The sequence below is a fragment of the Schistocerca gregaria genome, chromosome 3 (genome assembly GCF_023897955.1).
Source record: "Schistocerca gregaria isolate iqSchGreg1 chromosome 3, iqSchGreg1.2, whole genome shotgun sequence".
Lineage (NCBI taxonomy): Eukaryota > Metazoa > Arthropoda > Insecta > Orthoptera > Acrididae > Schistocerca > Schistocerca gregaria.
This window is the reverse complement of record NC_064922.1, coordinates 838,392,095-838,408,931: the sequence shown is the minus strand read 5'-3', so window position 1 is coordinate 838,408,931 and position 16,837 is coordinate 838,392,095. Positions and strand designations below refer to the sequence as shown.

At 38.4% G+C, this 16,837-nt stretch overlaps 1 protein-coding gene across 1 annotated transcript in view; it reads right to left on the bottom strand.

Annotated features, from left to right (window-relative positions):
* Positions 1–16,837, bottom strand: part of LOC126354692 (cell division cycle protein 27 homolog) — a 214,188-nt gene that overhangs the window by 134,585 nt on the left and 62,766 nt on the right. Inside the window, exon 6 of the mRNA XM_050004500.1 lies at positions 1,140–1,290. Within this exon, the coding sequence (XP_049860457.1) occupies positions 1,140–1,290 (151 nt within the window). The remainder of the gene's footprint in view (positions 1–1,139; positions 1,291–16,837) is intronic.

Below are 16,837 nucleotides of genomic sequence, written 5' to 3'. Positions count from 1 at the left end.
AGGACAAACACCATTCCGATTATTTTCTTTATGTTGAAAAGTATGGCAGTAGGAATTATTTGAAACAAAAATTCAGATGTTGAAACTTGTGGTTCTGCTGAAAAAAATTCCTGAAATTTGCAAAAAAATTTGTGAGAAATTACATTAATTACAAATTTTCAAACATTTATTGCTCAGACACAGCACTTTAATTTTTTTTAATTATAGCTCTTTTCTTTTACTTTCCATTGACACCAAATTGAATAAAATTGATTCATAAATAAAAATGTTATAATGGTTACAAATTTACAAGGCACTTCATTTCTCAATGCCAGTTGGTAAAAGGGGCCCCATTTCAAAATGGTCTCCTAATTACAATTTTGGTCAAAAAATTCCAGAAAAAATATTTTAACCGTAACTCATTATGTACATTCTTACACCAAATTTTCAGAAAAATGTGTTACATAAGGGCAACGGCCACTGGGTGATTTCACATGAAATTACTCCTGTGTGTACTCTTCAACGTGCATTCATCCATCTTGGTCTTTCTTACTTCTCAATAATGAACTCATGTGAACAGAATGCTGATGCAGTGACTGTAAACAGAGGGTTCATTATGTCTACGGACAGATGACAGCACCTACTTCTCGGTTTGTGCACATACCATGGAGTAGGTGATTTTTTTTTAAAGTGATCTAATCTTCAGTCTTATTTTATATCCAAACGGTACACTTCTGGACATAGATTCCTTATCAAAACTTTGTTACCAAGTTCCCACCACAACCTCTAGAAGCCTTTAATAGGAATTGTGAAACACCCTGTACATGAAGCTGTCATATCATTATCAATTAAATACAGAAATAATAAGACTACATTTTCCTAATAAAGCAGCTGTCTCATTCTTATTTTTAAAGTAAACATGGAGGAACCAATTTCATTTTTTGGACACTGCATTTTATTTGCAACCAAAGCAGCTTCAAAGTTAAACTTTATAAATACAAAAATTTACATAAATATTGAGACCTGCACGTCACTTGATGAATCTTGCCACACACCATGTTGCACAAATGAAACTCTGCCAACAATACTCTGCAGCCGTACAGTATTTAATATCCTCTGTGCTGCAGTTACATAATAAGTAATTAATATGATAAACATACCCCTACATGGGCACGCAGGTTGCTCACACGTTTGGCAAGGCTCTTCTGATCATTCGCTTCAGTAAGAGTTGTTGCAGGGAGCAATGATGGTGAGAAGTAAGACATCTGATACGTATCAGTATTTGCTGACTCAAACGACAGAGTGCCAAAACTGAAACAATAAAGTAAGATGTACAGTCCAGAATCTTTTTCAGAGGCTTGAATAATCATAATTAATTCACATTTTATTTTTTTTAAAAACTCAAAGAAACTTTACTGTTACTTTCATAAGACGAGAGCAACGAATGTCTATAACATAGTGTGAATTGTCTAAAATGTCCAACTATACATGTGAATATCTTAATATCAAACCTTTTTTGAAACATGTTAGAAGACCTAACAAAGGAGGCAATGCGCAGTAGACAGGCACATAGGAAATGTCAATCAACTTCCAAGACGTGTGTGTGCGCGCGTGTGTGTGTGTGTGTGTGTGTGTGTGTGTGTGTGTGTGTGTTTTCCTCTCTCTATTCCCTGAGGAGGACCTTTTTTTATCAGAAAGCTTAAATGTTTAGCAGTCTTTTCATTGTGCCTGTCTGCAACTCAGTACCTCCTCTGTGCGATAAGTCATCTATCCTTTTCATAATTGTTACTCCATCCCAGACTTTCCAGTGAGATGATACAGATATTTATATTTCTTTCTAGATTTAGCATCGCATTTTTAGTTACAGATTTAGGATTCTTAGTTTAATTCCACTGCTCCCTGAATGAAGGAGGAAGCTACAAACAACAAAATAAACCCAAATAATATATTATTTCATTTTATGAAAAAACATCTTTAGTGTCACCAAAATGCACACATCACTACAGACAACACTTCCCAAAATATTCTCTTACAGGAGGATAAACAGTCATTTTACAGTGGTTTGGTGAAAAGAATTCATTAAAAAGAAATATTCTATTTTCATTGTCATCGTCAATTTCCTTGGAAGACAGACAAAATGTGGATTATATTGGTCACAAAGGCACATTGAAATCTTTTTATCCTGGCAGAAAACAGCTGATTTTGAGATCAATATTAGAGAAGGAAAGATGCTACTCACCATATAACAGAGATGCTGAGTCACAGATAAGCACAAGAAAAAGATTCTCACAATTACAGCTTTCAGCCATTAAGGTCTCTGTCAACAATACGAGCGCGCGCACACGCACTGCAACCTTGGACAACTGAAACCACAGTCATATATGCGAGCTACGTGAGTTTGTGGGTGTATGTGTGTCTATTGTCAGCATCGCCACTATACGGTGAGCAGCAACTTTCCTTCTCTAATATTGTTACACTCCTTCCTGGATTTTCCATCATTTGATTTTGAGATCAATGCACTTTGGTGTTTTCTCGATTAGTAGTTTCAAATCATGAAGGGCAATTCTGTAAGGTCTGTAAAATGTTCACACACAGCTCTTATGACCTCTTCATCTGACACTGTTTTCCTTCATTCACAAATATCTTTGGCCTTAATAAGCAAAGTCAGAGGGAATATAGTCAGGTGACTAGAGGTCATCTTTGAACAATTCATACTTCAAAGCAGTTTTCCACATTGCAAAAGCATATTTTGCACACACAAGTATTTTTCTGACAAAAGTGGCTTTTTCTTTTGCGCTCCACGGTCTTTCCCTCATTATTTATTAGCCACTTATTCCAGAAAAATTTGGGATGTATTTGTAAGTTACTGTTTTAAACATTGCAAAATATTGAATTAGGTAAATCCATTCACATCTAAGAAAACGCTGGCCTTTCTATCGGGCACACAAATTACACTTCACCTTTTTTCGTGAACAAGCACTGCCTTCTACTCACTACTGTTGCCATTTCATTAATAGGATGAAGAAGAGGGTGCATCTCTCATCCATATCAGCAAAAAACTTTTTTTTAAAAAAACTGATATTCTTACCTGCATATACCATATTTAACTGAGAACAAGATGACCCTGATTATAAGATGACCCCCCCCCCCCCTCAAAGAGACTTATTGAGAAAAATTTATTTCTGACTTATTTTGACTCATCAAACTTACAGTTTTATTGACACACAATATCTGCTAAAAAGTTAACATTATGCCTATTCTAAATATACGACATTTACTTTTTATATTTTGATAATGCAAGGAGAAATAAAACAAATGAGAAGAATCAGTTTGCATTAATTTGTGGACTGTTTCCTTTTCTACATTTTCATCTACTAATCCTGTCATTTATGGTATCACTATTTTTAATCATTATCCTAATAGTACAGTTGTGAAATTTATATCTTCACTGTCATAAATATTTGGCTGTTTCTTCTGAATATGGTTGTATTTCTGTGGTTGGACCACCGTGGAATCTTGAGAACACAGCTGTTTTTATCCAAATACATATCAAATTTCACTTCTATACTAATGTCAGAATGTTACACTGTCCCTTGCTTCCAAACATATCATCTGCCCACCACTCTTCATTGGCTGCATAGGACCAACAGTTCGCATACCCCCTTTTGTTCCCGTCATGTCCCAGTGAACATCAACAACACTATAGCATGAAACATGGAAGTATGCCATTTGCCCCCATCTACAGCTTTACAGCCTCCTGCAGAAATGAATACTATTGCTGAGTATTTGTCCAATTTCAAAGTCATTTCAACTACATATGGATTCAGTCACGCAAACTGCAGTTTCAAAGTGGTAGATGTTCCTAAAAATCCTAAGTATGCGGTATAGGTTCCCATGGTTGGCAACATGATGTGATTTGCTGCCCACTCATTACTCCCCTCCCTCACTCACTCATCTAGTTCTCAGTCAAATTGCTATCACTTGTCACCCCTCCAACCCTTCCATTGTGCTATGCTTATATGTAATATATATGTAAAATAAAGGCAACTAATATATAAATAACAGATTGCAACCACAAGTCAGTCCAATTCTCGAACTTTGCTCATCCCTCCACAAAGGGTCTTGTCACTAATATATTCTAACAACAATTATAGCTTAATACAATTTATTTTGTTTATTAGACATTTCATTCGGGATTAATTTTCCTTCTTGTTTCATCTGAATGTCACCATCATGTTCTAAAGCTGATAACATTTTTATCTGGTATTCTAATAAGTGAAAACTGCCAAATTTCTTTTCTGCAGCCCACTTAGTAAATCTTTACAGTCTATCATAATCAAATAAAATATTGATCCAAGTTCAGAATCAGGAACTGTTTTTTGAAGCACAACCTTTTTTCGTTTTTGAATGTTACTTTTACTTACGAGCAGCATTTATGTAATTTTTCACACACTATCTGTACATGTATGAGAATTTTTATTGGAAATCTGTTCAAATACAACAAGGTTTTGTGAAATGGCAAAATTTGGTGCTATTTCCTCCTGTGTCACACAAAATTGTCAAATTTTAATCGTAGAAATAGATAGTCATAATGATAGTCCATAGTTTCTTGCATATCCATTGCACCAGCACTGCACAGGTCAAATGTCGTATGACTGTTTGAGCAACACTGACACAGTGTCAAGCATTTCAGTGTATTGGGGAAATCGTGAGCCTGTTCAAAAGCAAGTACCGTTTGCCCAGGCCCAACTTTCCAAATTCTTCAAAATAAATCTGCATGTGACCTGAATAGCCAAAGCTTCATCTATTAATGAAAAGACGATCCCTACTTTCTCTATTAAACACCTTAAAAATTTTAACCTTAGTAGCAATAGTTTGTGTTTCGAATGAGGAATTTTGGAAAAAAACCTTATCTCATAATCGGCTAAATACATTAGTTTTCTCATAGTTCTTGATATGAAATTCATCATACTCTTTGATACACCTATGATGTCACCTATTTTCATATATCTTAAGCATCAATCATCCAATACTCTATTGTGCATTTTTTCCACATTTTGTCTTCATTAATTTATCAAATAGTCGAGGTTTTGCATAGTCTATGGCATAATTAAAGTGATTGTGGCAATTTCTGTTGCACAATTAGTTCAACATTATTCTGGTTAAAAAACTTTCTAAGTTTTACTTTACTAATGAAAAGTAAGTGCTGTTCTTTTACTGTACCATGGGGAAGCACTGAAGCTTTTTCCCATAAAAATTCTGTTTACGAGTTTGGCACTATCCCCGAGTTACACTGCATTCATCACCACTGTTACCAACTGTCAGACTGCAAGATGAAACAGATTAATTTCATGTGTTCAATGTGTACATATAATTATTATGCACTTGGGCTGTTGTGTGATAAGATTTTTCAACCACACAGCTTCTTTGTTGCCTGCACGATGTAATGTAAATATTTCTTCACATAAAATATTCAATGAGTTTTTACCCATTATGATTCGGAAATAATTACAAATTATTTTTAAGTTTCAAGTTGAATATAACTGTAGCTGTAGTTGTAAAACAAAGCTGAATGACATGAAAACTGTATGAATTCAACAACTGTAATAACTAAATAAATATGACAACTTGTACCAAAATGTTGTTTGCCTTGTAGCAAGTAAACATAACACTGGTCACAAGGGCAACAAATCTCTCAATTGTCAAAGTTCGCTGTGCGGGATCAGCTGAGCATTCTAAGGCGCTGCAGTCATGGACTGTGTGGCTGGTCCCGGCGGAGGTTCGAGTCCTCCCTCAGGCATGGGTGTGTGTGTTTGTCCTTAGGATAATTTAGGTTAAGTAGTGTGTAAGCTTAGAGACTGATGACCTTAGCAGTTAAGTCCCATACGATTTCACACACTTTTGAACATTTGTCAAAGTTCATTTGTTTACTTAACTTTTAATATGGGGAGATCTAATAAATAAAAGACAGTGTTTCAAAATACTGGAAAATTTATTGGAGAGGGAGAGAGAGAGAGAGAGAGAGAGAGAGAGAGAGAGAGAGAGAGAGAGAGAGAGAGAGAGAGAGAGAGAGAGAGAGAGAGAGGGAGGTGGGGGGGGGGGGGGGAGAGAGAGAGAGAGAGAGAGAGAGAGAGAGAAGGGAGGTGGGGGGGAGAGAGAGAGAGAGAGAGAATATAAGATTGCAAATAATAAATTAATGAAAATCAGATGCCAAACAAAATCTCAAGCATCAAGTAACAAAGAGAAAAGCTAAAGAAGAAATGAGATAAACATCTAATTAAGAGCTAACATTTGACGACGTAATGCGAACTGGAACAATTTTGTGATGCTAATTATAAATATCCCCAGGCAGAACTTGCAAATAAAGGGGAAATACATATATTTACTTATCCAGCTAAATGACCCATTAAGTGGGTGGTATGCAAGCACACTATCACGTAACAGCAAGGTGTATCATAGCAAGAATGGTAAGCAGTGCTTATTATTCAATTTATCTATTGTTTGGTGTTAACATACTCCTATACTACAGCAAAAGGTTTATTGTCTCAATACAATGTGTATGTATAATTTCTTATGACAACATGGTATATGTACATACTGGTAAATAAATAAGAATGCACTTGTTAATAACAATATCTTGGATAAATCATATGTAGAAAGTGAGAAAGGTGGACTATAAAAATATTTATAATGTGGACTCTGACCACAATTTATTGGTTATGCAATTCAGATTAAAACTGAAGAAACTGCAAAATGGTAGGAAATTAAGGAGATGGGACCAGAATAAACTGAAAGAACCACAGGTTGTTACAGAGTTTCAGAGGGAGCATTAAGGAATGAATGACAAGAACAGGGAGACAGAGTACAGCAGTAGCAAAATGGGTAGCTTTGAGAGACAGAATAGTGAAGGCAACAGAGGATCAAGTAGATAAAAAGACGTGGGCTAGTAGGAATCCTTGGGTAACACAGGTGGTTTAATTGATGAAAGGAGAAAATACAAAAATGCAGTAAATTAAGCAGGCAAAAGGAATACAAACGTCTAGAAAGTGAGACTGACAGGAAGTGCAAAATGGATAAACAGGGGTGACTTGAGGACAAATGTAAGGACTTAAAAGCATATATCACTTGGGTAAAGATAGAAAACACCTACAGGAAAATTAGAGAGAGCTTTGGAAAAAAAGAGAACCACCTGTATGAATATCAAAAACTCAGATGGAAAACCAGTCTTAAGCAATGAAGGGTAAGCTTAGGAGGGGGTTGGGGGGATGTGCAAATGTGTGTGAAATCTAATGGTACTTAACTGCTAAGGTCATCAGTCCCTAAGCTTGCACACAACTATCCTAAGGACACACACACACACACACACACACACACACACACACACACACACACACACACACACACACACGAGGGAGGACTCTAACCTCCACCAGGATCAGCCACACAGTTCATGACTGCAGCACCTTAGACCGCTCAACTAATCCCTTGCGGTGGTAAGCGTAAGATGGAAGGGATATATAGGGGGTCTGTACAAGGAAGCTGTACTTGAGGGCAATTTGTATAAGGGGAAGAGAATGTAGATGAAGATAAGATTGTAGATAATGATAATGTGTGAAGAATTTGACAGAACACTGAAACACCTAAGTCGAAACGAGATCTCAGTAGCAGACAACATTCCACTAGAACAACTGATAGCTTGGGAGAATGGGTCAAGATGCAAGATGTAAGAGACAGGCAAAATACCCTCAGACTTCAAGAAGAGTATAATAATTCCAATTCGAAAGAAAGCATGTGCTGACAGCTGTGAATATTATCGAATCATCTATTTAGTAAGTCACGCCTGCAAAATCCTAACAAGAATTCTTTACAGAAGAATGGAAAAACTGGTAGAAGCCGAACTCGGGAAGATCAGTTTGGATTCAGTAGAAATGTAGGAAGACATGAGGCAATACTGATGCTATTACTTTTCTTAGAAGATTGATTGGAAGAATGGCAAACCTGAGTTTACAGCATTTGTAGACTTAGAGAAAGATTTTGACAATGCTGACTGGAATACTGTCCTTCAAATTCTGAATGTGGCAGGGGTAAAATGCAGGGAGCAAAAGGTTATTTACAACTTGTACAGAAACTAGATGGCCATTTTAAGAGTCGGGAGGGGTGGGGGGGTGGGGGGTATGAAAGGGAAGCAGTGGTTGACAAAGGAATGAGGCAGGGTTGTAGACTTCCTCCCATGTTATTCAGTGTGTACATTGAGCAAGCATTAAAGGAAACAAGAGAAATTTGGAATAGGAATCAAAGTTCAGGGAGAAGAAATAAAAACTTTGAGGTTTGCCAATGACATTGTAATTCTGTCAGAGACAGCAAAGGACCTGGAAGAGCAGCTGAACGGAATGGACAGTGTCTCGAAAGGAGGAGATAAAATTAACATCAACAAAAGCAATACAAGAATAATGAAATGTAGTCAAATTAAAATCAGGTGTTGCCGAGGAATTAGATTAAGAAATAAGATACTTAAAGTAGTAAATGAGTCTTGTTATTTGGCCAGCAAAATAACTGATGACTGAAGTACAGAGGATACAAACCGTAGACTGGTAATGGCAAGAAAGGCATTTCTGAAACAGAGGAATTTGCTAATATGAAGTAAAAATTTAAAAGTCAGGAAGTCCTTTCAACAGTATTTGTATGGAGTATAGCCACATATGCAAGTGAAATATAGACGATAAACAATTTAGACATGAAGAGAAGAGAAGCTTTTGAAATGTGGTGCTACAGAAGATTGCTGAAGATTAGATGAGCAGATCACGTAACTTACGAGGAAGTACTGAACAGAATTGGAAAGACTAGAAATCTGAGGTACAACTTGACCAAAAGGAAGAATTCTGTTGTTAGGACACATTCTGAAACATTAAGGGTTCACCAATTTAGTATTGGATGGGGAGGGAGAGAGAGAGAGAGAGAGAGAGAGAGAGAGAGAGAGAGAGAGAGAGAGAGAGAGTGTGTGTGTGTGTGTGTGTGTGTGTGTGTGTGTGTGTGTGCGTGCGCGCACGCACGCGTGAGGGGGGGGGGGGGGGCTAAAAATTGTAGACAGAGACCAAAAGATGAATACAGTAAGATTCAGAAAACTGTTGGATGCAGTAGTTATTCAGAGATGAAAAGGCTCACAGAGGATAGAGTGGCATGGAGAACTGCATCAAACCAGCCTTCAAACTGAAGACCATGACAACATAATGTACGTTTAATAGTTTACATCCTATAAGCTTTGTAGAAATGTACTACACGACAGATTTTATCCTACTGTTGAAACACCAGGTTTAACTCAGCCATAAAGAGATTAGAGATTTTAACAGTCCAATCAATGTCTATAACTGGCCATGCTTAAAACTTATCTAAAAGGACAGTCTTAACATTACAAGGAGCACAAAATGAAACGTGTGAGAGTGGATTAATAGGTCTTTAATATTTCAGTTAAACAACAGTTAGTTTAAGTGGTGTGATGGTCATTCTGTTCTTTAGAGCAGTATTGTTAGAATTTTCAAACAGATGCAACAGCTTGTTGATTTTTGGCTGCTCTCTTAAGCAACTGATGTCATGTTTTGTAGCAACAGGCAAGAGATTGGTCACCAAAGTTTTTACTAATCTCTGATAGAGGATCATGATACAGGGCTGAAGGAAGTCTAAGCACATATGTACTAAGACTCAAAGCAAAGTTTTGTACATGGCTCCATGTTCAGAGACCGTGAATAATCACATTTGAAAGAAAACAGCCCATGGTCATTATTTTTAACAAATTAACCGGGTTTCAACACTGCTAGGAGTGCCTTCCTCAAAATTTAAATCAAATAATGGTCTATAACATGGTCACAGAATTGTGACTAAAAACGTATGATACAGAGTGTACGTACAGAATCATTGTGAAAGACTGGCAGTACTTATGTCATTTATAAAATAATAAGTATGCCAAAAGGGCATTAGTCACAAATATATTTAAGATAAAAAATTTTGATGGCGAGCCACTAAGGGCTGCACATTACTCTCGTGGTTACAGTTTGCAAACGGACTGAGGTGCCCGCGTTAACAAATGCGGCCAGGTGAACATGGCACTGCAACGAGCGCGCCATTTAGTAGCCATAGATACAATTAGGCTACTTCACATTGAAATATAGGCAGAAACGATTATAAATGAATAGTATTTTGTACATAATGGAAAGCAATGTTTATTTGATAGTAGCATACAACATAACATTGTGTCTACATCGAAGCTTATAACAGCAAGATAAAACATGAAAACATCATTATGGAAATGCAGATAGGACTGAATGACAACTTGTAGAAAGCAATATTGACATGAAATACAGCCAAGAAACATTTGATAATTAGGAAACATAGGACTACCTTAGAAGGAAAAGAACATTTAGGCAACCTGCACAAGGAGACCCAAAGTCAGATATCAAGTAATGGCTTTATACTGCTGAAAAAATTCAATATTCTATTCGTTCCCCTTTAGAAAATTCTAGTGTCTACAAACCTGTCTGTGATACTTGATCCTCTTACTATATAGGACAAACTGAACATGCCTTCACTACCCGATATAAAGAACACTTGCTAAGAAAAAATGGCACTACCCTTCAAAATTCGTCTTTTGCCGACGATCTTCTAATTACAGGCCATTCACCTAAAGCCATCTGTGATAGCAACATTTTTCCCACCGAAAAGAAAGGACGTAGACTAGACATTCTAGAAGAATTAGAGACTTTCAAACATCTTGCTCGAAAGGATAGCCTAATCCTTAACGAACAGCTACAGCTACAGCTACATAACAAAAATATTTTCAACGGTATAAAGCCGTTACTCGATATCTGACTTCTACATCTACATCTACATCCATACTCCGCAAGCCACCTGACGGTGTGTGGCGGAGGGTACCCTGAGTACCTCTATCGGTTCTCCCTTCTATTCCAGTCTCGTATTGTACGTGGAAAGGAGGATTGTCGGTATGCTTCTGTGTGGGCTCTAATCTCTCTGATTTTATCCTCATGGTCTCTTCGCGAGATATACGTAGGAGGGAGCAATATACTGCTTGACTCTTCGGTGAAGGTATGTTCTCGAAACTTTAACAAAAGCCCGTACCGATCTACTAAGCGTCTCTCCTGCAGAGTCTTCCACTGGAGTTTATCTATCATCTCCGTAACGCTTTCGCGATTACTAAATGATCCTGTAACGAAGCGCGCTGCTCTCCGTTGGATCTTCTCTATCTCTTCTATCAATCCTATCTGGTGCGGATCCCACACTGCTGAGCAGTATTCAAGCAGTGGGCGAACAAGCGTACTGTAACCTACTTCCTTTGTTGTCGGATTGCATTTCCTTAGGATTCTTCCAATGATTCTCAGTCTGGCATCTGCTTTACCGATGATCAACTTTAAATGATCATTCCATTTTAAATCACTCCTAATGCGTACTCCCAGATAATTTATGGAATTAACTGCTTCCAGTTGCTGACCTGCTATTTTGTAGCTAAATGATAAGGGACCTATCTTTCTATGTATTCGCATCACATTACACTTGTCTACATTGAGATTCAATTGCCATTCCGTGCACCATGCGTCAATTCGCTGCAGATTCTCCTGCATTTCAGTACAATTTTCCATTGTTGGAACCTCTCGATACACCACAGCATCATCTGCAAAAAGCCTCAGCGAACTTCCGATGTAATCCACAAGGTCATTTATGTATATTGTGAATAGCAACGGTCCTATGACACTCCCCTGCGGCACACCTAAAATCACTCCTACTTCGGAAGATTTCTTTCCATTGAGAATGACATGCTGCGTTCTGTTATCTAGGAACTCCTCAATCCAATCACACAATTGATCTGATAGTCCGTATGCTCTTACTTTGTTCATTAAACGGCTATGGGGAACTGTATCGAACGCCTTGCGGAAGTCAAGAAACACGGCATCTACCTGTGAACCCGTGTCTAAGGCCCTCTGAGTCTCGTGGACGAATAGTGCAAGCTGGGTTTCACACGACTGTCTTTTTCTAAACCCATGCTGATTCCTACAGAGTAGATTTCTAGTCTCCAGACAAGACATTACACTCGAACACAATACGTGTTCCAAAATTCTACAACTGATCGACATTAGAGATATAGGTCTATAGTTCTGCACATCTGTTCAACGTCCCTTCTTGAAAACGGGGATGACCTGTGCCCTTTTCCAATCCTTTGGAACGCTTCGCTCTTCTAGAGACCTACGGTACACCGCTGCAAGAAGGGGGCAAGTTCCTTCGCGTACTCTGTGTAAAATCGAACTGGTATCCCATCAGGACCAGCGGCCTTTCCTCTTTTGAGCGATTTTAATTGTTTCTCTATCCCCCTGTCGTCTATTTCGATATCTACCATTTTGTCAACTGTGCAACAATCTAGAGAAGGAAGCACAGTGCAGTTTCCTCTGTGAAACGGCTTTGGAAGAAGACATTTAGTATTTCGGCCTTTAGTCTGTCATCCTCTGTTTCAGTACCATTTTGGTCACAGAGTGTCTGGACATTTTGTTTTGATCCACCTACCGCTTTGACATAGGACCAAAATTTCTTAGGATTTTCTGCCAAGTCAGTACATAGAACTTTACTTTCGAATTCATTGAAAGCCTCTCGCATAGCCCTCCTCACACTACATTTCGCTTCGCGTAATTTTTGTTTGTCTGCAAGGCTTTGGCTATGTTTATGCTTGCTGTGAAGTTCCCTTTGCTTCCGCAGCAGTTTTCTAACTCGGTTGTTGTACCACGTTGGCTCTTTCCCATCTCTTACGATCTTGCTTGGCACATACTCATCTAACGCATATTGTACGATGATTTTGAACTTTGTCCACTGATCCTCAACACTATCTGTACTTCCACATCTACATCTACATCACTACACTGCAATTCACACTGAAGTGCTTGGCAGAGGGTTCATCGAACCACAATCATACTATCTCTCTACTATTCCACTCCCGAACAGCGCGCGGGAAAAACGAACACCTAAACCTTTCTGTTCGAGCTCTGATTTCTCTTATTTTATTTTGATGATCATTCCTACCTATGTAGGTTGGGCTCAAAAAATATTGTCGCACTCGGAAGAGAAAATTGGTGACTGAAATTTCGTAAAAAGGTCTCGCCGCGACGAAAAACGTCTTTGCTGTAATGACTTCCATCGCAACTCGTGTATCATACCTGCCACACTCTCTCCCCTATTACGTGATAATACAAAACGAGCTGCCCTTTTTTGCACCCTTTCGATGTCCTCCGTCAATCCCACCTGGTAAGGATCCCACACCACGCAGCAATATTCTAACAGAGGACGAACGAGTGTAGTGTAAGTTGTCTCTTTAGTGGACTTGTTGCATCTTCTAAGTGTCCTGCCAATGAAACGCAACCTTTGACTCGCCTTCCCCACAATATTATCTATGTGGTCCTTCGTAATTTTAACACCCAGGTACTTAGTTGAATTGACAGGCTTGAGAATTGTACTATTTATCGAGTAATCGAATTCCAACGGATTTCTTTTGGAACTCATGTGGATCATCTCACACTTTTCGTTATTTAGCGTCAACTGCCACCTGACACACCATACAGCAATCTTTTCTAAATCGCTTTGCAACTGATACTGGTCCTCGGATGACCTTACTAGACGGTAAATTACAGCATCATCTGCGAACAATCTAAGAGAACTGCTCAGATTGTCATCCAGGTCATTTATATAGATCAGGAACAGCAGAGGTCCCACGACGCTTCCCTGGGGAACACCTGATATCACTTCAGTTTTACTCGATGATTTGCCGTCTATTACTACGAACTGCGATCTTCCTGAAAGGAAATCACGAATCCAGTCACACAACTGAGACGATATCCCATAGCTCCGCAGCTTGATTAGAAGTCGCTTGTGAGGAACGGTGTCAAAAGCTTTCCGGAAATCTAGAAATACGGAATCAACTTGAGATCCCCTGTCGATAGCGGCCATTACTTCGTGCGAATAAAGAGCTAGCTGCGTTGCACAAGAGCGATGTTTTCTGAAGCCATGCTGATTACGTGTCAATAGATCGTTCTCTTCGAGGTGATTCATAATGTTTGAATACAGTATATGCTCCAAAACCCTACTGCAAACCGACGTCAATGATATAGGTCTGTAGTTAAATGGATTACTCCTACTACCCTTCTTAAACACTTGTGCGACCTGCGCAATTTTCCAATCTGTAGGTACAGATGTATCGGTGAGCGAGCGGTTGTATACGAGTGCTAAGTAGGGAGCTATAGTATCAGCATAATCTGAAAGGAACCTAATCGGTATACAATCTGGACCTGAAGACTTGCCCGTATCAAGCGATTTGAGTTGCTTCGCAACCCCTAAGGTATCTACTTCTAAGAAACTCATGCTAGCAGCTGTTCGTGTTTCAAATTCTGGAATATTCCATTCGTCTTCCTTGGTGAAGGAATTTCGGAAAACTGCGTTCAATAACTCCGCTTTAGTGGCAGAGTCGTCGGTAACAGTACCATCGGCACTGCGCAGCGAAGGTATTGACTGTGTCTTGCCGCTTGTGTATACTTTACATACGACCAGAATTTCTTCGGATTTTCTACCAAATTTCGAGACAATGTTTCGTTGTGGAACCTATTGAAGGCATCTCGCATCGAAGTCCGTGCCAAATTTCGCGCGTCTGTAAATTTTAGCCCATCTTCGGGATTTCGCGTTCTTCTGAACTTCGCATGCTTTTTCCGTTGCTTTTGCAACAGCGTTCGGACTTTTTTGTGTACCACGGGGGATCCGTTCCATCTCTTACCAATTTATGAGGTATGAATATCTCAATTGCTGTTGCTACTATATCTTTGAATTTGAGCCACATCTCGTCTACATTTGCATAGTCAGTTTGGAAGGAATGGAAATTGTCTTTTAGGAAGGCTTCTAGTGACACTTTATCCGCTTTTTTAAATAAAATTATTTTGCGTTTGTTTCTGATGGATTTGGAAGAAACTGTATTGAACCTAGCTACAACTTGAGACAAAACTTTTGTGTTGAGCCGTCAGGTACTCTGTAATCTGCTTTTTGTCACTTTTGCCAAACAGAAGAATCTTCCTACCTTTTTAATATTTCTATTTACGGCTGAAATCATTGATGCAGTAACCGCTTTATGATCGCTGATTCCCTGTTCTGCTTTAACTGATTCAAATAGTTCAGGTCTGTTTGTCACCAGAAGGTCTAATATGTTATCGTCACGAGTCGGTTCTCTGTTTAACTGCTCAAGGTAGTTTTCAGATAAAGCACTTAAAAATATTTCACTGGATTCTTTGTCCCTGCCACCCGTTATGAACGTTTGAGTCTCCCAGTCTATATCCGGCAAATTATAATCTCCACCCAGAACTATAACATGGTGGGGAAATTTCCAAATTATTCTTCAGGTGCTGAGCCACAACAGCTGCTGAGCCCGGGGGCCTATAGAGACATCGAATTACCATGTCTGAGCCTGCTTTAACTGTGACCTTCACCCAAATCATTTCACAATTTGAATCTCCATCAATTTCCTTCGATACTATTTCACTTCTTATCGCTATAAACACACCTCTCCTTGTGCAGCTTGCCTAAATGTTCGTTCCTTTCTAAGGTAGTCCTATGTTTTCTAATTATCAAATGTTTCTTGGCTGTGTTTCACGTCAATATTGCTTTCTACAAGTTGTCATTCAGTCCTATGTACATTTCCATAATGATGTTTTCATGTTTTATCTTGCTGTTATAAGCTTCGATGTAGACACAATGTTATGTTGTATGCTACTATCAAATAAACATTGCTTTCCATTATGTACAAAATACTATTCATTTATAATCGTTTCTGCCTATATTTCAATGTGAAGTAGCCTAATTGTATCTACGGCTACTAGATGACGCACTCGTTGCAGTGCCATGTTCACCTGGCCGCATTTGTTAACAGGGGCACCTCAGTCCGTTTGCAACCTGTAACCATGTAAGTAACGCACAGCCCTTTTTTATCTTAAATGTCTTTGTGACTAATGCCCTTTTGGCGTATTTATTATTTTATGAATGACATATAAGTACCGCCAGTCTTTCACAATGATTCTGTACTTACACTCTGTATCATACGTTTTTAGTCATAATTCTGTGACCATACTATAGACCATTCTTTGATTTAAATTCTGAGGAAAACACTCCTAGCAGCGATGAAACTCGATTAATTCGTTAAAAATAATGACCAAGGGTTGTTTTCTTTCAATTGTACACTCAAAACCCTTTATTACAGTGTAAATGAATTTAAACATGGACAAATCAATATTGCAAATATGGCTTACTGCAGAAGTCCAACTGAGGTTTCTTACAAAGAAATAGCTGATAAAAAAAACTGTATCTAAGTAGAGGACTATCACATTAAAATTTGTATTATTGTTTAGATGATACATATGTCATTAATGAGAAGGTGGATAGTGGTAGTGGTGATGAATGGATTTAAAGTCACTAAGCAGCTTGGTTATCAGTCCTGCCTTCTTCATGAAGTTTTAAGTTAAATGATTATGTGAAACTAGGAAGATAGAGCCATCTGCTCCAGGGTCTTTGACCTTGCTGCATGCCTAACATTTCTGGGGCTGTACTGTACTGTAAATGAGGGAATTATATGAGGAACAGGGGGAGTTAAAAGAAAAGAAAAAAAAAGAGGGATGCTGGCACGGAAGTGGAGGCTTCTCAGGTAAAAATATCTCTTGTAGTAGGCAAACACTGTCGCAGCCTCACACAGACATCAATGAAGGATATAAAAAGATCATTATATCTAAAATATGTTGAGAAAAATGACAACCTGGTGGAGATAGAGGGATTATTAACTTCA